General features: G+C 45.0%; 1 protein-coding gene and 1 long non-coding RNA gene across 4 annotated transcripts in view; one reads left to right on the forward strand and one right to left on the reverse strand.

The window, feature by feature from the left end:
- Positions 1-3,066: 3,066 nt before the first annotated feature.
- On the reverse strand, positions 3,067-8,145 carry SYF2 (SYF2 pre-mRNA splicing factor). 2 transcript variants are annotated; one of them, XM_082232069.1, is made up of 8 exons: positions 7,988-8,070; positions 7,284-7,305; positions 6,920-7,027; positions 6,347-6,472; positions 5,958-6,075; positions 5,748-5,838; positions 4,183-4,281; positions 3,067-3,668 (listed from the first exon to the last, which is right to left on the reverse strand). In XM_082232069.1, the coding sequence occupies exons 2-8, from the start codon at positions 7,293-7,295 to the stop codon at positions 3,503-3,505; spliced, it is 720 nt and encodes a 239-aa protein (XP_082088195.1). In that variant the 5' UTR covers positions 7,296-7,305; positions 7,988-8,070; the 3' UTR covers positions 3,067-3,502. The 2 variants fall into 2 exon arrangements, with proteins under 2 accessions (XP_082088195.1, XP_082088194.1); XM_082232068.1 differs by lacking the exon at positions 7,284-7,305 and having other exon boundaries at positions 7,988-8,145.
- Positions 8,146-8,194: 49 nt separating this feature from the next.
- LOC309537382 overlaps positions 8,195-24,513 on the forward strand; it is a 63,046-nt gene continuing 46,727 nt past the window's right edge. The window contains exons 1-2 of one of the 2 annotated variants that reach the window (XR_014221850.1): positions 8,195-8,340; positions 11,746-11,830. This is a non-coding gene — a long non-coding RNA (uncharacterized lncRNA). The remainder of the gene's footprint in view (positions 8,341-11,745; positions 11,831-24,513) is intronic. The other variant, XR_014221851.1, reaches the window with a different exon arrangement.

Here is a 24,513-nt window from a genome sequence, read left to right on the forward strand (position 1 = left end):
ATTTGTCACCTGGAACACAGTCCCTTTTGAAGTTTGACTGTCCATCTTGAAGTAATCCTTTTGGGTAGTTTTTGCAAAGATAGGGTCTGAGTTGACTGAATGATCTGTTGAGGATCACTTGTGTCTTCACAATGACATGGGTAGTGAGGCCAGATATTTAGTTTCTTCCTAAAGCCAATTCGGTTTCAGAGCTCATGCTTTCTTGTTAGTGACATGGCATGCACCGGACATCTCTGGCAACTATTACAAAATTAAATTAACTAGGAACTGTGCCCCTGTTCACTGCTCTACAACCCTTCTGACATTCCCTCCATTAAAGCCCCATGAGCTTCCCCCTCCCACACCAAGCAACTGCTAAGCTTGCTTTCCTCCTTCCCAGCCCCATGTTTGAAGTCACTTGTACAATCCTGCCTTACACCTGCTTTCACCCACATCCATGCCTTTTTTTGTGTAACCCCTTCCTTGCACACAACACATCCCCATGGTAACCTGCATCTTCTGCCGTCCACACATTGCAACTACTAAACAACCTTTTAATCTTCTGCCCAGTTACAAAGTCCCATTACAAAGTCCCCATTCTTCAGTCCCTTTCATGCACCTGCTTTCATCTTAAACCACTTTACCTCCATTTTCCCTCTGCCATTTTTTCAACCCTTGCACGCCATTTTCATGTCTTATTCCCTCTCAAGTCCCTTTGTCCACACCCAATTATTACATTCACCCCCTTTCCATTTTTTTAACTCCTGCATGCACCCCAGCTGATACATTGCTGTATGTTTATGATGCATACAATAGTATCTTAAGACCAAACCTGTCATTTTGTTAGGGAAGATTAAGTTCAGTTGATGGCTGCTGTACATATATGGGCTTGCCGATCGAAAGGTCGGCAGTTCGAATCCCCGCGGCGGGGTGCGCTCCCGCCGTTTGGTCCCAGCGCCTGCCAACCTAGCAGTTCGAAAGCACCCCCGGGTGCAAGTAGATAAATAGGTACCGCTTACCAGCGGGAAGGTAAACGGCGTTCCGTGTGCTGCGCTGGCTCGCCAGATGCAGCTTTGTCACGCTGGCCACGTGACCCGGAAGTGTCTCCGGACAGCGCTGGCCCCCGGCCAATAGATGTGAGATGGGCGCACAAACCCCAGAGTCTGTCAAGACTGGCCCGTTCGGGCAGGGGTACCTTTACCTTTAAGTTCAGCTGATGGCTGCTGTACATATATGGGTTTTTGCTTGTTAATAAAATACCTCATTTTATTATCTACATTGAATCTGGAACTTCATGTTGGAAGACAACACATGGGAACAGGGTTGAAATACATTTGGGAAGGTGCTATGGGATATTTGAGGGTTCTGCATCCTTTGTGGCAATTAATTTTCTTAGGTACACTACCATAGAGGGTGATTTTGGGCAGGGTTTGCACCAGCAAATTTTGTCACTTTAATTAGGTGAGCCACCCTTCCTAATTGGTTCAGGTTAGATTCATCCTGCTCTCTTCTGGCTTCTTTCTGCCCCCTCAGGAAAGGGAATATTTACAGTAAGCACCTACTGTTCTGGTAATCACTTTCCAGTTTCTTATAGCCACACTGATAACTTATGAAAACTATAAACTATTTTTATTTCAAATACAAGAACTGTGTGTGTATTGACAGTTATCAAAATTTAGCAATAGGTGCCACTGGCCAGACTGCGGAGTACCTGGTATGTGATGCCAGGTTTTACATACGACGTGTCTGACAAATTTAGCAGCAGCTTCCTTCTCTAGCTTTCCCTTTACAATAGGAATTCTAAAACTGAACAAAGCAGTGAGTCCGTTTCTCCAAGTCACCTATAAGGAAGGTATCTTCTGGCAATTCATGTGTGACAAATGCATGCTGCAACCTTTGTGAGTGCATGGCCACCTCAAGAGCCCTATTGGGCATTGTTGTGAGATTAGGCAACTCTTGTTATATTCTGGAGTCGTCCTGCATTCATACCAGGGAATAAAACACAAGTTATGTATTGGCAGGCGTGGAGGAGGTCCTCCAGTCCATTTTTTTCCAGGTGCCATTTCCCCCTTGTGACTTGTATCACAGGATCCTCTTCAATGATGTCATTATTCCCTTCTGAGGCACAGGATAGCAGCCCACCCCCACGTTAGGGGGGTTCATTCATTGCTTAGGCTTCCCTTTTTCTGATCCTTCTAAACTGCTCTTTCGTTAACATGGAAACTGGAGGGAGTTGCCAGTTACTGAATCACGTGTCCCTGCCGCTCCTAGGCATTGGAAGGTGTTAAGCCATTTGTCTTCTAAGGGCCTCCTGCTTGTCCACTTGAAAGAACATCCTCGCAAATAACCAATGTTCTTCAACAAAAGCAATATTGGAGAACTGGGTACATACACAGTACATAATTTTGCATTTCTAAAAGCATAAACCCCATATTGTTAAAACATGCTTTGGTGTCTGTTAACCACATCTGGCTATTCAGGATTAAGTTACTCCCACTTGCTTCAAAGGCAGGGCTATGGAAATGATTTGTCTACTTTGGAAAGAACAGCCCTAACTCTTCATATTTTTCTTTGTACCACCACTTGGCTCCTTTACTGCCACCACACATTTCCATTTTGTCAGCAAACCAGGCAAAGTTCTGCACTACCCGATTTACCACAAGAACAGGGGTGAGGATCCTTTTTCGGCTAGTGGCCAAAGTTTTCATCTCCCCACCCCTGGTGGGCCAAATTTGACAGGTGAGCTCCACTAGTAGGAACTTCAAAGCACAGGAAGAAGTTTGTACTGGAATCCTGTTAAAAGCGAAAACTTTTTAGCCGAGTTTCTCTGCAAACCCCATCCTGAATCAGGAAGGTGTTGGCATGGAATCCTGCCAAGCTGAGCAGGATTTGACCCCTGCTCATCAGCTTTCTGTCTTGGCTGCAGACACCTGTTCCCTGCTGGGAGTATGTGTGCATAACCAAGGGAGGATTTAATTCAGCCCTCTTGCCCATCAACTAAAATCATAACTGTTGACAGGCAGGTGGATATGGCTTGGAAAATGGCTTTGCAGGCCAAACAGAAACCTCTGGTGAGTCAAAATTAACCCATCTTTTTAAAGTTTTACATAGTTGGATAACTAATTTAATCAAACCAACATACAACTTACAGGTTTACATTTGAGCTTGAGTAAAAATGCAGCCTTTTAGCATATACAAAGGCAGTGGTTTTGACGGAAACCTCAGATACATAAAAAAACCCTGAAACAAATTTGCTTTAGCTGGAACCTAGACTTAAGATATGAAAAGGAACAGAAAAGGGGTTCTCTGCCAAAATTCAAATGATGGTTTTTCGATGGTTACATACCTATTTATGTTCAAGACAAATTTGTTCTTGAGGAGCAATACTTCTTGGACAAGCTTAATGTTCGTACTACCTTGGTTTACAGTTCAAGGTGCTTTTGCAAAACAGGTTTTACACTTAGGGAATTTTTGAAAAACCAGGCTGGCTACAGTGCTGAACCTGCCTCTGGAACTTTCTAGCTTAGACAGCTGTTCCTCTTTCCAAGTTCTGTTTAATCTCTGCAGTATATTTCCCATAGAACCTCTCAGCCTTCTTGTTGAACTTGGCATTTCTCTCATTAATGTAGTCAATATCTGCATCATCATTGTATGATCGTCTCCGGCTGTACTTTTCACGTTTTTGGATTCTGGAAGGAAAATTAATGCAGTGAGACTGCCTAATGCAAACATCTGTTCAAGGATGATTTTTCTTTTTTTGCACAACTACCTTTTCAGCTCCAAATGCTCAAAGGAGTTTAAATAAGAATTAAAATCAACAGAATTAAAGTCAATTAAGAGTCAAATTGTCAAAAAACCCAAATAGCAGGAGACTATTTAAAAGACCTGACTACTTTAAAAGACTATTCAAAAATGTTTTTACTTGTCTTTGGAAAAAAAAGGAGAACAGAGAGACAGATGGAGTTTCAATGGAACGGCCGCCCAGGTTTTGAGACTATGACTGAAAAAGCTTTGCCACTCATAAGGATGAACTGAATGGCTGAAAAGGGTGGAAGCTGGAGCTGGACTTCATAAACAGATCTCAACATTTGTTTGTGTGTGGTGGGTGGGTGGGGGTGTCATACAGGACAAGATGCTCACAAAGTTCTTTTAAGAAGCTCCGACATTGTAATTAGTCAATGTTTCATTTGCTTTTGTACTTACTGTTTTTCAAGATCCGAAACCATTCTATCAACGCCTTCTTTACATGGCACATGAGTTCCGTGGAGAAGGCTATTTGAAGTCGGAAATAAATCTTCGCCACTGAATGAGGGGGAAAAACAAACCCAGACACTTTAACCAGTCCATTACTGACAGTATTAATATACATGTCTTCTAGATTTCATGCCCAGCAAATCTCTAATCAGTTAATGGGGATGAGAGATTTTCCTACTGAAACAAGTACAGTAATACCTCCCTGAACGTCTGCCTTGTCTAGCGTCCATTCAGGCGAATGTCCGCGGCAAACCCAGAAGTACCGGAACAGGTTACTTCCGGGTTTGCTGCTTGCGCAGAAGTGCTAAATTGCACTCCGCGCATGCGCAGAAGCGCAAACTGCTCCGCGCTCGCGTGCAAACACAGCACTTCGCCCTGCATCCTTTTCAGCTAGCGGCTAGGGCTACAGAATGGATCCGGGCTGCAAAACGAGGTACAACTGTAGCCAGACATTGTGTATAGATGGGCTTTGAAGACACTCAAACTCAGGGCGCAAGGGAGAAACATGCTAAGAGGAAGGCACGCTTGGCAAATCCACACTATGATCAACTCCCGCCCAGAAACAAATGTCCCCACTGTGGAAGGGCGTATGGATCCAGAATTGGCCTCCACAGTCACTTACGGACTCATTGTTAAAACCGTGTTTATGGAAGACAATCTTACTCGGCTACGAGTGATCGCCAAAGAAGAATAAACAGTTGCCTTGACCTTTTGAGGCTTAGCTGGGATCTATCCATTTAGCCACAGCAGGTTCTCTCACAAGGGTCCAGTTGATACAATCGCCCAAGTCCAGATGATCCTGCTGCTCTTTCTCACAGAGCAGTTGCAACCAATTACCCTTTTGCGAGAAGTGGAGGTGCACAGCATGCCTGGCAGCAGCAGCAGCAGCAGCAGCACTGAGTGGAAATGGCAATTCTTTGCTGTCTGCTGCTGCACCTGTACCTCACAAGGCATTAGGAACCGATGGCCTCTGTGAAGTACAAGGGGGAACCCAGCTCCTTCAAGTTATTCTCCAAGGTACAGTGGTGCCTCGCAAGACGAAAAGAATCCGTTCTGTGATTCTCTTTGTCTAGCGGTTTCTTCGTCTTGCAAAGCAAGCCCATTGACAGATTAGCGGATTAGCGCTATTAGCGGCTTTTAGCGGCTTATCTGCTGATCGGATTAGCTGATAAGCGGCTTAGCGGCTTAGAAAAAGGGGGGGGAGGGAAAAAAACCCAGCAGGAACTCGCAAGACATTGTCATCTTGCGAAGCAAGCCCATAGGAAATTCATTTTGCAAAGCACCTCCAAAACGGAAAACTCTTTCGTCTAGCGAGTTTTCCGTCTTGCGAGGCATTCGTCTTGCAGGGCACCACTGTACCAGAACACTTATGTCTTTTCTTAAGATGCTGTATTAATTTTTGCATTTGTATGCTTTTTAGAATTGTAAGTCACTCTGACACACTTGATGTAAGTGCCAAATAAACGTTAATAATGCTAATACTAATAATATGGGGCAGACAAAATAAGACTTACCTTTCTTCTCTGAGTTTTTCATATTTCTCCAGGTCAGGTCTGATCTGCTTGGTCAACCTCTGGTACTGGCGTAACTGGGCTGCTGCATAATCTATGAAGTAAAAAAAGAAGAAGTCTATTGTACTACTAAACATAATCACTTGTTAATAAAAGCTTTTGATTTTATTCACACTCAACGGTTGGAACAGATGGGGCCAAACACCTTCTTACCAGAAAATCCAAGATCAGGATTTTTCTTCTTCCTCTTCCTCTCAAATCGTTCGGCATCCTCTGCGCTGATTTCCAACAGTTTCACTCTCTCATAATCTTCTCCTTTTGCCACACACTCCTAGCACACAGCAAGAACATATTGATATTTTGAAATGGGTTCTCTTTCAGCACAGTGAACTTTCCCAAGGCTAAATGCGTTCTGCCTGTCAAAATATAACCAAGACTGTTTGCCCATGCACAGTTACTGGAGGGATGCACTCTGGCTCCTGCCATTGGTAAGAGGACCTGGGACCACTAGAAGACTGCCCCCTGCCTCCCAAGAATATCATCAAGGGGGAGACCAACCTGACCACATCCTTTGGCCAGGGAAGGGACAACTGTTTGCTTACCTTTTTCTTTTCCTCCACTTTTAGTTCCCATTCTAAACGTGCCTTTTTTGCTTCCCAGTTTGTTGGCAATTTCAGCCTTTTATCTTCCTCCACAACCTCCTGGTGATTTAACTTGCGGGCTTCATTCTTTTAAAAAGGAGAAGAAACCAGAAAGATGTTTAGAAAACAGAGTTTAATTTACTACAAGTAAAACAAACATGCTAAAGAAGATCACCCTCTAGGGCAGGTTTCTCTAAGTCAGAAATCTTTGATCCACCATATGTTGCTGATCTAAAACTCCCATTGGCTGCAGCCAGCATGGTCAATGACCAGGGATGCTGGAAATTGTAGTTTACCAACATCTGGTGGGCTAAAGGTTCCCCACACCTGATTTAAGGCATCAGAAAATTCCCCAAAGCAAACTGATTTTTTTCTGACTCAAACCTGCATTTTAAAAACCCATTTTAGTGGAGCCCCTAAGCAATTGTTAGGATGTAAATTCTCATGCTGGCTTACTGCTACATATGCACTCCCTCCAAGCTAACAAGCAGGGACCAGAACTGTTAGCACCAACCCCATAATGAGAGATCTCACCCTTTTCAAATGAAGCTCTCTGAATTTCCTAAGTCGCTCCTCTCTCTTCTGTGCAGCCATCTCTTCTGTTGTAATGGAAGCAGGTTCTTCTGGTGTGTCAGAAGTAGCCTGAAAAGTCACCCACACATGTTAGAAAAGAAAGATCTGCTTTTGAGATTAAGTGTTTAGTATATGAATATAAGGAACGGTTATACTCTCAGCACCATGGAAAAGTTCTATTAAGGCATCCAAAAAACATTAAGCATGTACATTTCCACAAGAACAATGTAGGACCACAGAAGCTTTCAAGCTATGTCCTTAGAAAGCCTTCCTTAGCAGTAACAACAACAAAAGAGAAAGCTCAATGATGATATTTATAACACACCTCACCTATCATGTTAGGCAGACTGAAAAATAGAGAAAGTGATCAAGACCCCCCCAAACACAAGAGCACAAGAAAAAGCAAAATCCATGAAAATAGCCCCCAGTGCTGGCAATGCATATTCAGTTGCAACAAGGCATCTTGGAATGGTCATGATGTCACATACATTACAGTGTTCCCAACACAGACCTGCTCCTGCTGTCCACATTAAGGCAGCTATGGAAAAGCTTTTAGAGAAGCTGCGGAAAAGATCAAACTGGAATTCTCTACAACATTATTTCACACAGCTCTATTTACGGTGACATTGCAATTTTTAATTTACTCCGAGTAATTTGTATGAATCAGAAGCGCAGGCTATAAGCTCTTATAAAAGGAAATCAATAAATGTCCCCTCCCTGACAATGCCAGAGCCATTTCCCGTCCATGCTGTACCTCTTGCAGCAGTGACAAGAGAGATAAAAAGATATTAAAAGATCCGGCTTTCCCCATCCCCCAAAACATCCCTTCGCCATCAGCTCCTGCCTCGGGGTTCCTCAGCACTTCCTCACCTCCAGGTCGATCCCTTTATCTATCATCCCCTCCTCTCAAACCTCTCCCTTCCCTGCCTTCCCCGGTTCAGAGGCGCCCTCAGCCGTGAAGCTTCCTCATCCTTCTCCTTTCCTGGCCGGCCATTTCCTTCCCAACACTCTCCTCTCCTCTTCTCTCACCATCCCAGGCGAAGAAACACCAAGATCCTCTACCGCCGCCATCTTCCTCTTGCCCTGTTCGTAAACACTGAAGCTACTTCCTGGCTTTTCCCTCTCCCCGTTCCGCCTCTCCTAATGACGTAGACGCCTCCTAATGACGTCTAGACTGTAAAAGGAACAAACAGTAAAGGGCGCGGGGGTGGGGTACGACAGCGCACGTATTAAGGAAACGCATGCGCAGTTTCTGTCGGCCTCGTGAGCGGCCGCCGCTCGTCGCAGTTGCGGTGCAGCGCCGCCACAAGACTGAGGAAGGAACTGCATAGCATAGCAAAAAAGGAAAAAAAGGCGTAAGAGTGTGGACTATATCAGGAAAGGTATGTATAAAGCCAGGGTTACCATATAGGCACAGCAGACCCACTTCCTGTAATTCAAAGCAAGAGCACCTATTTAATGAATTAATTTTAAATTCCCTTTTTAAATCCCACTCAAAAGTCAGTACCCATAAAAATCCATTCTCCCCCCCCCCCGCCAAGCTATGCTTACAAATGAACATGGGATGGCAGTATAGTTCTAAATATTCATCCACAGATGTTAATGGAATAGAATTTGATCATTAAGTAGACCGGCCACCTTTTCTTTTCAGCTCTTCTGTGAGCAAAGGGCACAGCACCTCAGAGGAGATGCAGACTGCCTTCCTCATAATTTTTTTTTTTTTTTAAATGGACACTGGCCTTTGGTCATGTGCAGTGCTTCCCCCAGAAACCGGCTCTGATTTTGAGCAAACGTAAAGTGGTTTGTCGTTCTGAGAATACACACCGGAACATTTAAGATCATACGCAACTAAGTTCTGCTCAGAGTAGACCTATTGAAATTAATGGACCTAAGTTAGCCAAGTCCATTCTTTTCAGGGAGTCTACTCTGAGTATGCTGGATACAAGTCATTCTAAATATTTACTTAACCAGTAGACTACTTTTCCGTATCGATATGTTGTTCTAAACATTTAGTTTCCGCCAGAGAAATGCCTCTTCTGTGAAAAGAACCTGTTGTTCTTGAGAATAGGCATCAGCCTGGCATTCTGACCAGGCAGGTAGATTTATGTCTACATGGCAATCTTATCAACAAGGTGAAACCAGTACCTGAGTGACAGGGAGGGAGAATCTGTGGCCCTCCAGATATTGTTGAAGTCCAGGTTCTATCAGTCCCAATCAGCATGGCCAATAGGGGTGATGGTAATTGTAGTTCAAAAACATCTGGAGAGCCACATCACTCCTATAGGAGATGCTGCAGCTGATGTTTTACTGCTGCTCTCTACTAGGTAATATGAGATATATTCCATTATTAAGTAATTTTATAGACACCTGTCAACAATATACTCTTCCTGGTTAGCAGCTAATTTCAAGGAAGGTTTGGAGAGGGAGAAGTCTCCCTCAAAGAGAGCTGCTCGCTAGTCTTGCTATATCTGTAATTGCATCCTTATACAGACTTTTTTTGTCTCTGGCTTTGAAGCTGATGAGTCAGATTTGGCCTTAGGACCTCTAATTGCTGACCCACATCAGCATCCATGGAAAACCATGACTTGACAAGGCTGTACAAGGTGAAGTGGGAAACATTTTGACAAGATGTGAGAGACCCAGCTCAATCATAGCTGTAGTAAGATGGGAATATAGAATGATTTTTTGGAAGTGAGAGCTGGACCTTAAAGAAGGCTGATCGCCGAAGAATTGATGCTTTTGAATTATGGTGCTAGAGGAGACTCTTGACTGCAAGAAGATCAAACCTATCCATTCTTAAGGAAATCAGCCTTGAGTGCTCACTGGAATGACAGATTGAAGCTGAGTCTCCAATACTTTGGCCAACTCATGAGAAGAGAAGACTCCCTGGAAAAGACCCTGATGTTGGGAAAGATGGAGGGCACAAGGAGAAGGGGACGACAGAGGATGAGATGGTTGGACAGTGTTCTCAAAGCTACAAACATGAGTCTGACCAAACTGCGGGAGGCAGTGGAAGACAGGAGTGCCTGGCAAGTTCTGGTCCATGGGGTCATGAAGAGTCGGACATGACTAAACAAATAAACAACAACAACTGGGATGAAGAACCTCTGTGGCCCTCCAGATGTCATTGGACTCCAGCTCCCATAAGCCCCAAGCAGCACAGACAATGGTCAAGGATGATGGGAGTTGTAGTTCAGCAAATGTCTGGAGGGCCATAGGTTCCCCACTCCTGCTCTACAATTAAAATAAGATGTGAAGAAACGAATGCGGGGGGGGGGGAACTGTTGGAGAAAGAGGTTTGGAAGAGACATTCCTTACTCTTTTCTAGTAGTGTTACACAATTTTACACAATGGGGATTGCTCCAAGCACATTAAAACTTGGGTAGATTTATATCTGCCCTCATCTACCTTTAAACAAATGTTCCCCATCAAAATACTTAGACTAGAATAAATCACAGACACTTAACTTTCCAAATAAGTGAATTCTTTACTCACAGAGATTCCCTAAGGTAAATCAAACAAGTCTTCATCTGCTGGCAGTGAAAGAAAGGTGAAGAAGTTTCCAAACAACTCCCAATGAAAAGTACTTGGCTTCCTTACAAAAAGCATCATGCAATATTTTGGTTAGCAAAAATGAAGTCTATAAAATTTCCCTTTTGGAGAGATTCAGTTCACTTGCAGGGAGCCATAGCCACATGGCTCCTTCTTTGCTTTGTTCCAAGCACAAAGAGGAAAAAAGAATGAGAAATGAGGGAGCAAAGGCAGCTGATAGCTTGCATACCCACTCTGGTAACTTGAGTTCAGGTCTCAGGTTAACCCTTTCATGCAAGCATGTATGAACTGTAAAGGTAAAGGTACCCCTGACCGTTAGGTCCAGTCGCAGACAGCTCTGGGGTTGCACGCTCATCTCGCTCTATAGGCCGAGGTAGCCGGCGTTTGTCCGCAGACAGCTTCCAGGTCATGTGGCCAGCATGACTAAGCCGCTTCTGGCAAACCAGAGCAGCGCACAGAAACGCTGTTTACCTTCCCAACAGAGCGGTACCTATTTATCTATTTGCACTTTGACGTGCTTTCGAACTGCTAGGTGGGCAGGAGCTGGGACTGAACAACGGGAGCTCATCCCGTCAAGGGGATTCGAACGGCCAACCTTCTGATCGGCAAGCCCTAGGCTCTGTGGTTTAGACCACAGCGCCACCTGCGTCCCTTGTATGAACTGTAGTAACTGTATATTACAACAAAAGCTTCCTAGCTGTGAGCTTGGTTCAGCAGGGTAATAAAATAATCAGAGTGAACTGGGGAACTTTGAAAGAAATTGCTTGGGAAATGGTTCATTTGCACACAGTGACTGCATTTTGATATCATGATAAACTATGGTAGGGATAGATATAGATTTAGGTTTAACAGCCCTCACTCCCACCAAGCCTAAGGATATTTATTGTCACAATAAACCACAGTTTGTCATAACGTCCAAATACAGCTAATCTCGAAAGTAGCCTTGAGCTCCATGACTGAGCAAAGGTGAAGTAAAAATCCCTGTGCCTAATGCACCACACAGCCTCCTTAAATCAAAGTTTTAATAAATGTTATGTTGAGTAGAAGTGCTTTTAAAGTGTGTGTAAAATGGTTTTGGTGCTGGTGAATTTTTATGAGGACTTAAGAAAAATTGCAAACCAATGTGGAAATGTGGAGAACTGAACTTAAATTTCAAAAAAATGAGAGCAAGAAATGGAAATTGGCAGATTTGCGTGTCCATAACCCTTTCCTCATTGTTTTACTCTTTCATTTAGGTTCAACAAGATAAAAGGGGCATTGGACTGCTTTCACTGGCTTTCTTAACTCTAAAGAACTTTGAGAAGAGAGCAAGTGAAAATTGTGAGTAGAAATAAATATCTACCTATTTTTTGGGGGGAGGGGTGTCAATACCTCTTTAAATTACATCCTGACTCCCCCCCCCCCGTTGGACTGCAATTATAATCATTCAAAGCCCACAGACACATAATCGTTTGGCCGGGGAGCAAAAAGACCCTGACTGATGCGCTTAACAAAAATTAACCTGGTTACAGTGGTACTCTGTTGAAAATGAGAAAGTGCAGGGGATCAAAATCAATGCCTTCACAGCCAAATGACTGCAGGACTGGCTTTGAATTTCAGCTAAATGCCCTTAAAATGATGATCTTAATTGCATTATATTAAAGCCCCTGATCAGATAGTTCAGATGATGATAATCTATCATATTGGATGTGGATGGCAAGGGGGAAAGGGGAGATGATATCTCTTATGCAGAGGTTGGCTCGGGACCTCCATGCGCTGCCCAGAGCTTCCCAAGCCTAGGTTACCCATGTCCATCTTGTTTCATCATCCCTGATCATTGGCAGTCTTGGGTGTTGGGGCTGTTGGTAGCTGGGGTCCAACAACATCAGGAGGACCCCAAGTTCTCCATCCCTGCATGGCCTCACACTGAACTTGCAGGCATCCCACACACAAGAAACTTAGAGAACACATTGTGGCTGGAACAGCTTTGGCCCCGTTTATTAACTTGTAGCATTGTGTGATTATTTGCACATGTGAATTGACCATCTCTGGATAGCTTATTATACAGCTTTGATTGAAATACAGTGGATTTTTCTTAGCAGTACAGAGGAACCTCGTGTTACGTACTGTCCTCCTTATGAATGCTTCTGGTTACGAGTTCCGCTAACCTGGAAGTAGATGCTCCTGGTTGCGAACTTTGCCCCAGGATGCGAGCGGAAGTCACGCGCTGGCGGCGTGGCAGCAGCAACAGGCGCCATTAGCGAAAGTGCACCTCATGTTAAGAACGGTTTCGGGTTACAAACGGACCTCCGGAACAAATTAAGTTTGTAACCAGAGGTACCGCTGTAGCTGGGCAGCAGACTGAGCAGCCACAGAGTTAATCTCTAGAGCCACATCTCCCGCATGCTATGGGGAAATATATTTCTTCTTAAATTACAGCCAGCATTATAATTTAATTCCCAAACATAATTTCCAAGTTTGAACCTATCTGTAGGCTTGATGTTTAGTAGGTGGTCCCTCTAAGAAAAGTCCTGGGTTGATCAGGCCAAAAGCCCATCTCATCCAGCACCCTGGGAGGAATTCATTGTAGCTCTAGCTTAAAGGATCTCAGTTGTGTACCAGTTGCACTAGCAGAATGGCTTGCACAAGACAAGGCACAGGAAGAGGAGGTGCAAGCCCATCTGGCTCAGTGTTGCCTATACTGACTGGCAGTGGCTCTGTAGGATTTCAGACTTGAGTTCCCTCCCAGCCTTACCTGGAGATGCCGAGGATTTAACCTAGGACCTTTTGCATGCAAAAGAGATGCTTCCCCACTGAACTAGAGCCCTTTCCCAAATGTGAGACACCAATGCATTTTCATTCCATGTTTGCCTGCATTTTTGCCTGCATGTTTGCCTGCATTTCACACATGTGCATCGAGAACCTCTGCACAGAAACTACACAGATTCCTGCGTGAATTCCCGGGAGCAGTTATTTGCATTGTTAGCAAATCTGCTTCTTGCAACCCGCCCTTTCTTCCTTCTTAGCCAATATTTGATCATCTCCCCATCGCTGCTGATAAATTACTATGATATTTAAAGATCTTCTTGAGCTTTGCTGAGCGATGCCTCTAAGTGGCTTGAGAGTGGAGATTTTGCTTTGCAGTACCACTCGTCATCTTCTGGTGGGTAAAACTCTTTTCCTTTTTAAAAGCCGGAACCTTGCAGAGTTTCCTGCAGAAGAGGGGCGAAAGGCATTAGCTCTGCATTTAAAATGAAGCAGATTTACAGTATATATCACAGAAATATAGAATGTCAGTAGCAGTCAGCAAGGACTCAAATGCCCATAATCTTTCTCTCTTCTTTCCGGAGTTTAGGACTCTATGATGCAATCCAAGCAGAGAGTTAAATCCTTTAACATTTTGGTCCTGCTCTAATTTGGGTTCATCATTATGTCAAAAATGGTTCAATTCCAGTATATTGTTATGAGTTTTGGCAGGGGGGAAGGGCTAGGCTGAATGCCTGGGCCCCCTTCTAATTCCTAGATCCAACACTGAGTCAAGGAATAGCCAGGCCAGCCTGGGAGATGGATCGCTAAGAGACTGACGGAAAGGGGGCTCTATGCCAGATGACAAATGGATGGAGCCCCTCCAGCTCTTAGATAGTTAAATGGACAAAGCCTAAGTTTGAGGGCAGAGTTTGCTGTGATGTGGCCTAGAGGGAAAAGCTGCAGGCTGGAGAGAAAATCCAGAACAGATTTAGGGGGTGCACAGAGGGTGTTCTGTTGTGCAAGCAGGAATCTTTGTGTTGACGGAAGAGGGGAGTTAGCGCTACATTGGATTCCACCCTAAATATTTAACTTGAGCTCCTGCATTTAATAATAGAGAGGAAGAAACACAAACCAAACTGGACATGATGAAGGTAATGTGGCCCTTGGACTCCTCTGTCTGGCCCCTGGGACCCTTCATTCCTTCCTCTAGCTCTTTTGCCTGATTGAAATGTGTCCTTGAACTGTGACAATGCCTTTTGTTTGCCTGGATGCTGTGATGTGTGGGGTGTGTGTGGATGGAGTGTGGCCTTCTGCACAAAAGTAAGAGTCAAATCTGGAATGCCTTCCCTCAGGTAATTTGTGAGGTGGAGACAGTAGTGGCCTTTAAGAACCTCTTAAAAACGTGTGTTTACCCAAGAAGCCTGTTCTTGCACCATGACACCTAAGTCTCCATTTCGTAAATGTCTCGGCTTTATGGACGACACAGTTTTCAGCTTGTTTTTAAGAAAGTTTTATTGATTGCCATTGTTGTATTCTTTTTAAAAAAATGTAAACTGCTTAGAGATTTTCAAAAAATATTATTCTTAATTGTATTATACAAAAAGAAAAGTCCCAAAGAGACTTAGCTAGAGTTGGGAAGGCCTGGGGAAAACCCAGAAAAATAGGGCGGAAACCCAGGTTTTTTCTGGAAAAAATTGGAAAAAAGTGGAATATTCAAACTATATCAAACTGGTTTTCCCCCTCATTTTTTTCTGGAAAAAACGGCTTTGGAAAAAACCCTGGTTGACCCCCACCCCAATTTTTCAGTTTCCCCCCCAGGCCTTCCCATCTCTAGACTTAACAGGATAAAATACGAAGAGGTAAAATCAGTTAAAAGTTTGTTTGTTTTTTAAGTGAAAATGTCCAGTACAAAATTCCTCAAATGCTTATTGAACTTTACAATAAGAACAAGTCCTAAAATGTTAAGCAGCATATATATTTCCAAATAAATAAATAAATAAATAAATAGTTGCTCTGCCCCCCTGCCTTTAGCTCCACCCATCACTGGCATGTGACCCCTGGAAGGATTTCCATGAAGGGATGCGGCTCTTGGGCTAAATATGGTCTCCCACCCCTTGTATTATGACTTGGATAGTAACTCTTGGCACCATAATAATGGTGTAAAAGATTGTATTCCTGTTTTCATTCATGGAGGAGATGAGTGACAGCTGATGGAAATGGAATGCAGGAGATGGTGGACCTTTGGCATGATCCAACATGGCTGTTCATTCAGAAGACCCTCTTGCTCTTCATGTCCACAGTGCCTGGGGTGGGATAACAACAACAACATAGCACTTGGTTGCACGAAACTGTTTCTTTGGCACTCAGAATTCCAGGCACAAATATTTTTCTTGCGCCTGCTGTGTGCCTGCAGGACAGTAACACAGATTGGGCCCTCCCCACCCTCATGTTGGGGGCATTGTGTCACAGGAAATGAGCGAAAGGAGAGTAAACTCTCCAGGCACCAAGGGGAGGATAATGTAATGCTTCCCTCAGATCAATGTGGATTTTGGTTTGCGAGTTATTAGGCCAAGGTCATAAACAACCCCTGTGACCACAAAAGTAAAATAAAACAATAAATCTCGGGTTTATCTCCTCTGCTGCCTTTTCACTACTACTACTTATTTTTCACACACACACACACACACACACACACACACACACCCTTTGAACCAAAAAACACCCTTAAGCATCTATTAAATATTGCAGAGGCCACACTTGTATGTGTGAAGATTCTGGAGGATTTGGACCATGAATGAGGATTAGGGTGACCATGTGCCCTCCTTTACAGAGGACAGTCCTCTCTTTGAAAGTAGTCTTCTACTTGAAGGGCTGCATGGTCCAAGTCCTATTTATAAAGAACCATAAGAAGGGAGTGTGGAGTGGGACAAAGAGCTTGAAGTAGTTGCCCATCGACAGGTTGCAGCACCTGGACAGCAGATTGAGCAGTCACACCCAGGCCACCAGGTCAGTCATCTTCACTATGGTGTGATGTATTGTCCTTCTATTTAAATAATTGTAATTATTTATAAAATTGCACTTATGATACATACAGAGACACACACAAGCACATGGGTCTGCCACCCCTGCTCGTTCCATTCGCCAACCCTACTTGCCCCTTTGCCAACCCCCTTTCTCCACACCTGGCCAACTGCAACGTGACAACAGCCTTACATTTGTATGTATATAAGGAAGACACCAATTTTATGCAAACAGATGCCCTCTGTGGTCCACTCTCTTGGCAGTCTAAGTGGCCACACTAAGGAGCTTTGAGCCTTTGATTTCCAGCATCTCCTTCAAATATAGAAAGTTGTTTCAGAGTAAATGGACAAAAGGCTCCATTCAAAGGAGGCTTGCTCTTTACACTGGATCATTTACCGAGCTCTGAGGTCAGGGTCATCACCCTGATTCCTCTTCATTTAGGGCAAGGACCCAGGCCACCCCCTCAAGCCACACTTTCCGTGAGTGTTTTTGCCTGGCTGGAAGCTGCCCTTAAACTCCGAGAATGCTTCTTGCTTGACTGAATGGAGGATACTAAGTTGTGTGTGTTAGAAACTAGCTTACAGTCCTAAGGATAAAATTCACATTTGTTTATCTCACCTCTTTTGCATTTGGCCCCACCCACTATGAGGATATGGCCCCTAGGCTGAAAAAGATCTTAATTCTGAGTATTTTAAGTGTCTGAATAAAGGAGGCGAGAGTGGGAGAGAAAAACCTTTGAATGTTGTGTTTATACACACGGGTTGTATGGAGTGTTAGAGGAGTGATAGTACCACTGGTGGGGGACACGTCATGTTTCTTCTGGGGTAGTTTGGCCAATTTTGGTGCCCACCCTGCACTCAGCTCTCACTTGTGGCTCCTAGAAGTTGTCAGCATGCAACAGTGGCCACACCTGCAAAATGGTTATCTGACTGGCTAAACCAGGTGAGGGTAGCCGATGGGTCTGAAACCCTTGGTGAATTAGGAACTTCCCCTGCATGTGAAGACAGGTTCTGGCAGATTGAGCAGATGAGACCAATACTGGGTCCAGTGTTCCAGAAGGTGGTTTATGCACATGCTGTAGAGGGAAGTGATGGGCAGTTGGGGCTCATCAGCATGAGAAGGTAGTCCATCTAGGAAAAGAAAGACTCTGATCCTAAACCTCTGATGCCTTGTGGGATATCTTTGGGAGAAGAAAAGGCTAAGGAGTAAACCCTACACAAATCTGGTGTGGAGTCCCTAAGACAGTTGGATGGAGCCTTGTATGCCTTCTTCTGTCAACTCCTGCAGCCAAGCTGGTGCCAAATGTATTGCTCGGCTTTCCTTTGGTCCACATCAGGAAGGCCAGGTCTTGTCATCTGGGCATCCCAGGACCTCCATACTCACTGCCCAGGCTTGCGACCTGGGGAGGTCACTTCAGTGCTGCTATCGCAGCGCTTTGACTCCCCCTGCCCCAAGAGGCGCACTCCATTGTCGCTAAAGACAGACGGATGCCAACAGCAACATGAGACATACTGTTTTGTGAACTCAGCCTTTCTGTGCCACCTGTTAATGTGTAGCTACTACTCTTGGTGCAGCACATTCCAGAAACTGACAGCAATCATTTGTTTGTGCCAAACGAAAACTTACTCTAATGGATCACTAGAGATGGGAACCCACACGCTATCCAAAGGGCCACCTCCCCCTGGCCTGTTCTAATGGCATATAAGAGCTAGTTTGTGAACTTCTCTCTCCTGCCCCCTACCTTGCCCTACCCCTTTTCTTGAAAATATGACCACATCATTTACTTTCCTGCTTGGGTACAAGGCAGCTTTGACAAAAACGATTGAGAGCGAGCGGAATGCAGCATTAAAACAACAACAACATGCATTTTAGTTTCCACAAAACTGAACTGAAAAAAACAAAGACAAAGCAGCACCTAATGATTGCTCTCTTTGCATTTGTGTTTTCTACCAATATCTATGTCAAAAACACACTCTAGTTGTCAATAAATATTAAAAAGACAGCTGGGGGCCAGCCACTAGCTTCCATGCAGCTTCTTTAAAAATGGGAATTGACTATGATTGATCATTTTTGCTGAGAAAGGAGGGGCCCCTTCTTGTGGCCCAGTCTGGGTACCTGAAATTCATGATGACTGAAAGTAAAATGCTACTTCCACGAAGCAGCTTTTGAATTTCTTGAATGTCTGGGGGTCAGTGTGCTACAGGTCACAGGTGAAGAGCAATTGGACCTCTGTAAATACACTCCAGTTCCCCCTATTTCACAGCAACAACCTCCTATTTCCTTGCACTTGTCCCTGGTAAAACACTGTTCCTTTTTTGCTTTTGGGAGAGGTGTTGGGCACCTCTGCTTTTGCATCTTGTTTAGGGACTGGCAAATCTGTCACAGGTGGTAGACCGAGGACTTTGAGAGCTGGACACGAGGTTTCCCCGTTGTAGCCAATCTGCAGTGGATAAGGACCCTCTGCTGCACTCAGATGGCCTTCAAGTCTACCCACTGAAACCAATGAGTGCATGGCACTTAAATTCCTTTGGTGAGATGAAAATAAGCATGCCTGCAATGGTGTGAGTTGGTACAACTGCATATCTTTGGAAGCTGCAATTTGGAGTGGCTGTTTTTAAATGCCATCCCTTATGCAACACAGAGCCTCCAGATTTCAGTTCTTGTATGCCTCTTTGCAAGTGATGACATGTGCCGGTGCTACAGTGGGAAGAAGATGGGGAAGTCTGTCCCATTCAAGCAACAGACTTTTATTCAATTAAATGAAGCCCCCTGCCCTGGATGCTTTCGACTGAGTTCATTAAAACAAAACGAGTCTTTCTGGATGTGCTGCTCATTTGCTAACATTGATTCCTTAATTGCATTTGACCCTCTACCCTAGACTCTCCATTTCCTTTAACAGACATACATGGTTATGATTCTTGTTCTGGTGAAGTAATACTCTGATAGATCACCTGATAGGCAGAGCAGGGAAGCGGCTGAAAGGGAAAATAGCCTTTCCCAAATGATACAAACATCCATGCAAATTTATTGGCATCTGTTGGCGATACCAAGTGTTTGTTTGGCAGAGAAACTGACTCTGCATGTGGAGATCCTTGCACGCAGAGATCCTTCTGCATCAGCCTTCACCGGCCTGGCAGTGGGAGGTGTTCCATCAGGGAAAATGGGGCACTGCTTCACCAACCTCATTATTAATTCCTCCAAGCCTACCTGCCTGTCTTCTTACTCATAAGTAGTCCGGTGACTGGACCTGTGTGCTTGCCTCCTCCTCCTTAGCCTCAGCGTTGGCTTTGTAGAACTCTCAGAAGAAGGATGGGGATAAAACTAGAATTAACAGACAAAAACTAGAATGTCTCATTATGTCCAGCTGCACCTACTTTTGGGCTTCCTGCCTTCTGCCTCACCAGGCCCAATGGGCACCAGTCACTTCTGATACCTGGTGGCCTCCAGATGTTTCAGACTACATTTCTTAGTCCCAATGTATCTAGCTAGCATGTGGTCCAAACTGGAGTTGCAGTCCAAAACATCTGGTTGGTGACAGCTGATATACATATTGTTATGAGTTTGGTGGGCTCAGTCTGGATGATGCCTCAAGTTCCTTCCGGTTCTTGAGATTCTATATCTTTGGGGGTAGACTGTATCCGACCCAGCTTGCCAAACCAGTTCCTTTGTCTAGGTAACAACTTTGGTTGCCGAGTTAAGTGCCACGATTGGCAAATAAGATACTTTTTGCCATACAACAAATGGGTGGGCATTTCCACCCCTCACATAACTGCTAGACAGGAGAACAAAAGCCAGAGACTTGTATGCGTGAGCTGAGCGGGAAGCAGGCTGGAGACACAGAGACATGCTTGCTTTGTGCTGGATCCAAAGCTGTGACTAATGGAGAGACAATATCTTTTGGGGTGTTCATGCTGTGAGCCCCTCCATCCTATGCTCAGGTTGTATATACGGTATGTGTAAACAAGGCCATATATTTTAAAGAAACCACTGAACTCTGGGCAAATACTGGAATCCCTAGAATATCTTACTGCTTGGAGATTGGGGTGGTGTGTAACAATACAGTGGTACGCTTCAGGTTACAGACTCCACTAACCCAGAAATAGTATCTTGGGTTAAGAACTTTGCTTCAGGATGAGAACAGAAATTGCATGGCGGCAATGGGAGGCCGCATAAGCTAAAGTGGTTCCTCAGGTTAAGAACAGTTTCAGGTTAAGAACAGACCTCCAAAATGAATTAAGTTCTTAACCCAAGGTACCACTGTATATGCTTCCTAGGAAGGCTGAGTCACTGCTTCCTGAGCCGTTATTTGGAGGAGGGGGACTGCAGGAAGTTCGAGATGTGACTTGAACACTGTAGACCCAAGGGCGGAGGAAGGGGGGCGGTGGGGGTGGTCTGCCTCGTGTGTCATCACTGAGGGGGTGACATTCGGTGCGCTGCCTGCCCGTGACTCCCAAGCCTACCCCGAGCTATTGGGGAAAAGGGCGGAACTGTGCTGCCTTGCCGGCGACCTTCCCCCTTTGCCCCTTCATTTTGACAGCTCGGGAGGCTTGGGAGTCGTGGGCGGGCAGCGCACTGTTGCCCCCCGCTCCCGGGCAGCTTCCGGGGGGGGGGTTGGGAATCCTCCCCTGAGCTGTCAAAAGGAAGAGGGAAGGGAGGAAGGCTACTGGCAAAGCGGCACGGCTCCTTCTCCTCCCCACCCAGGAAGCCATGGGCAGCTTGCTCCACCCCCATGGGCATCTTGCCCCCTGGGACGATCGCCCCGCTCCCATGGCCCTGCCCCCAGGTGCACAGCATGTGCACCGCTCTGGGTGCTGGAGCAGCTAGTCTGCCTCTGCGTAGACCAGCATCACTTGACCCTGGCTGAAATCATGTGATTCTGGAAGGCCAATCCTACGCTAATGCCTGTTTGTAGCTCAAGCATCTCCTGCACTCTGCCGTTATTCCCAGTAGGCTATTCCCAGTAGTGGCTGGTGCAGCGGCACAGCCCTGGACCTCTCTTGTATTGCTGCTTTCCTAAATATAAATGCAGGGTTTCTAAATCTCAGGCTTTGGCACCAAAACACAGGTTTTGGAGTCCATTAGCAGGGCCTTATGGTTTTGTTTGATCTAGATGTTTTGCAAGAGAGGGAGAAAGAGAGTACAGGTAACTGCCACTCTCTATCTCCATCCACTCACCATTCTGAACGAGCCACTATTGCACAAGTGCCCCCCCCCAGCCCCAGCAGTGTTTCCCAGTCGTTAAATGGGAAATCGCATGTGGCTGGAGGGGAATTTTGCAATGAAAAAACCCAACCCTGCCTTTCTCCTGAACTTTCCAGCCCCCATTCTACTTCACCACTTTGCCAACCCCTGGATTATATCTCTGAAAAGAAAAAGAAATGGCAATCCTGTGACTTCAGAAGGTTAGGGGTCTTTGAAGAGTTGGATCTTTGTGAGTTTCTGCATGAAATGACCTGATCTGCAGCTCTTGGACTAATTCGTGCTTCCCATTATAGCTGCCTACCAGGAATGCACTTCTTGGAATGTTGTGTCATCATCCTCAGCAGTTTAAGCATACGAAAATACAGATTTAGATTGTTATCTTGAGAGAAAACACACATCTAAATAATATTTAAATACATATTAGGTACATACATAAAAACATATTTAAATACATATTTTGGAAGGAGTGTAGCTCAGTGCTAGAATGTCTGAGGAAGAAGGACATGTGAGCATAATACACATTTCAAGGAAGCTCAGTGGCAGAGCATCTGCTTTGCATGCTGAAGGTCTTGGGTGCAAATCCTGGCATCTCCAGGTATGGCTAGGAGAGACCCCTACCAGGAACTTCAGATCCACACCATACATTCAAAGCATATTTGCATCACTATAACAGATACGGCTTCCCCCTGGACCCTCACAGATACCTTTGCCTGAGCCTGAAGAACCAGATGCTTCCTGCACCTGTCCAGTAGTGCTTTGGGCACACCAGGATGGGGGCTATGGAAGGGAGAAGAAGAGTTTGGATTTGGATTTGGATTTGATATCCTGCTTTATCACTACCCGAAGGAGCCTCAAAGCGGCTAACCTTCTCCTTTCCCTTCCTCCCCCACAACCAACACTCTGTGAGGTGAGTGGGGCTGAGAGACTTCAAAGAAGTGTTACTGGCCCAAGGCCACCCAGAAGCTGCATGTGGAGGAGCGGAGATGCGAACCCGGTTCACCAGATTACAAGTCTACCACTCTTAACCACTACACCACACTGGCTTCCATCTTTAGGCCAAAGGCTTGGCCATGGAAGGCTTTGAAGTTCTCTCAAGAGAGTGGACCTGGATGAGGGAGCTTGGAGACAACATTTGTTGGAGCAAGTTGCTCATTTGGAGCTGCCTGTGGTCCAGCAGTTTTCCTCCAGCCTTCTCTTTGGGTTCTAGCATCAGCATGACAGCTGGCCTTGCATGCAATGCATGTGGACTTGAGAGGGGTATGAATTGTTTCTTGCTTCATACTGGGCCTCTAGATGTCTAGAGAAGGCCCTAATGGGAGGAGACAGCCTTTGAAAAGTAACAGTCAATAAGATTACTTTTGGGGTATATCAGAGATAACCAAACAAATCCAGCACTACAGTCCACCAATAAATCAAATGCACACCAAAGCTATGAGTTGATCACTTATTTATTTCATGTATTAAAATATTTATAACCTGCCCCTATAGCACTTGGTCTCAAAGCAGAGTCCATAATTCATTTTAAAATGTCAATTCATTATATGAAATAAAGCACATAAAATGATGAATAACCAACCAGCACTGATCTTAAATCAATCAGCAGATCACAGGATTAGGCATAAAGTTAACAATGATCACTACTTCTATTGTCTATTGGCACATTATGCACACTTTTAATGGAGGGGGAGCAGGTTCCAGGTGAGAGGTGATATGGTGCCAGAATGTGTATGAGGCAGGCTCTGTCAGTGGGGGATGTCTGGCTTACTAGCAGTACATGTGAAAATGATCTAGGGATCTTAGTAGAACACAAATGAGTCAACAGTGTGATGCAGCAGCAAAAAAGTCAATGCTATTCTAGGCTACATCAACAGAAGTATAGTGTCCAGGTCAAAACCACACTTGTGTCCAAATGGTGTGATGACAATCTAGTGCAAATATAGCATACAGAGTTATAATAACAATGCTCCCAACAGTGTGGTTCAGTAATATTGACTTCCATCTTGTAGCATCAGTACATAATGACTCTCAATTTTTCAGTGAAACTATTATTAAGTTGCCTTCCTTCCCTTACCCTGACCATATTGCTTAATTATTTTGATAATTTCAACCACTTCTCATCGTCTTGCTAGGCAAGTTCCCAGTGATAGTGCATTGACTTCCCAGCCCCCATTGTAGCTGATTGCAATCTGGGCAAATCATTTCCCTGTCTTCCAAGAAGACAGAAATTTTTAAAACAGAAGTCGGGAACCTTTTTCAGCCTTACAGCCACGTGTCCTCCTGGGAACCTTGCAAGGGCCTGTGTCAGCAGTCGGCAGAGCCAGTGAGGGGGAAGGTAGCCTGAGGGGAGTTCCAAGGGCCAGACAAACATGCCTGGAGGGCCATATTCAGTCTCCCGGCCATTGGTTGCCCACCTCTGCTTCAACATAGCAGAAGAGTATTAATAGAGGGTTTGCTGGTAACTCTACCCACTGTGAACAGTGCTGCTTTCTAAATCCCCATCTCTCTGAGTGGGAGAGAGAGAGAGAGAGAGAGAGAGAGAGAGAGAGAGATTGTAAGAGAGAGAGAGAAATAGAAGCCAACCCATCCCCACCTTCACCCCTGTGCTTCAGAGTAAGAAATGTTGATGCATATTTCTTAGAAATGTTTGGTGCCGTTCGCAGAAATAGGAGGAAGTTGAGCAGGCGTCTCACAACACTCGCTTCCTTCCTGGGAAGGGTAAGGAGGGGCCGTCCGAAATTGGGGGGTGGGGAGCACTCAGCCAGGAACAAAAAGCCCCTTCAGAGTCTGATGGAATCTGACATGAGCTTTTGAGCTCCCCAAGTGGCGTTTATGGCTAAAGATCTGGAAAAGAAAATAAATCTTCCAGGCCTGGCATCTTGCTTTAATTAATAACATAATCAAGCTCTTGGCCAAGTGGAATGGAACTGTGTTTCGCCACTTGACGTAGGCCTTGTGAGCCAGGCGAGGGTCGGCCGGCCCTGCACTGGATAGAGTAAGGCGAGAAGTGGCGCAATGACACTGGAGCGGCTTCTGTGCGGATGCCAGAGTAAATC

This window comes from Podarcis vaucheri, assembly GCF_965113315.1.
Source record: "Podarcis vaucheri genome assembly, chromosome: 7".
Classification (NCBI taxonomy): Eukaryota; Metazoa; Chordata; class Lepidosauria; order Squamata; family Lacertidae; genus Podarcis; species Podarcis vaucheri.

Coding starts and splice junctions, on each gene's coding strand:
- SYF2 (XM_082232068.1), bottom strand. CDS start 8,029: ATGGCGGCGGTAGAGGATCTTGGTGTTTCTTCGCCTGGGATG. Junction 6,473..6,919: donor GAGAGCTTCATTTGAAAAGG/GTGAGATCTCTC, acceptor CCTTTTTAAAAG/AATGAAGCCCGCAAGTTAAA. Junction 3,669..4,182: donor GTTTCGGATCTTGAAAAACA/GTAAGTACAAAA, acceptor TTTTCCTTCCAG/AATCCAAAAACGTGAAAAGT.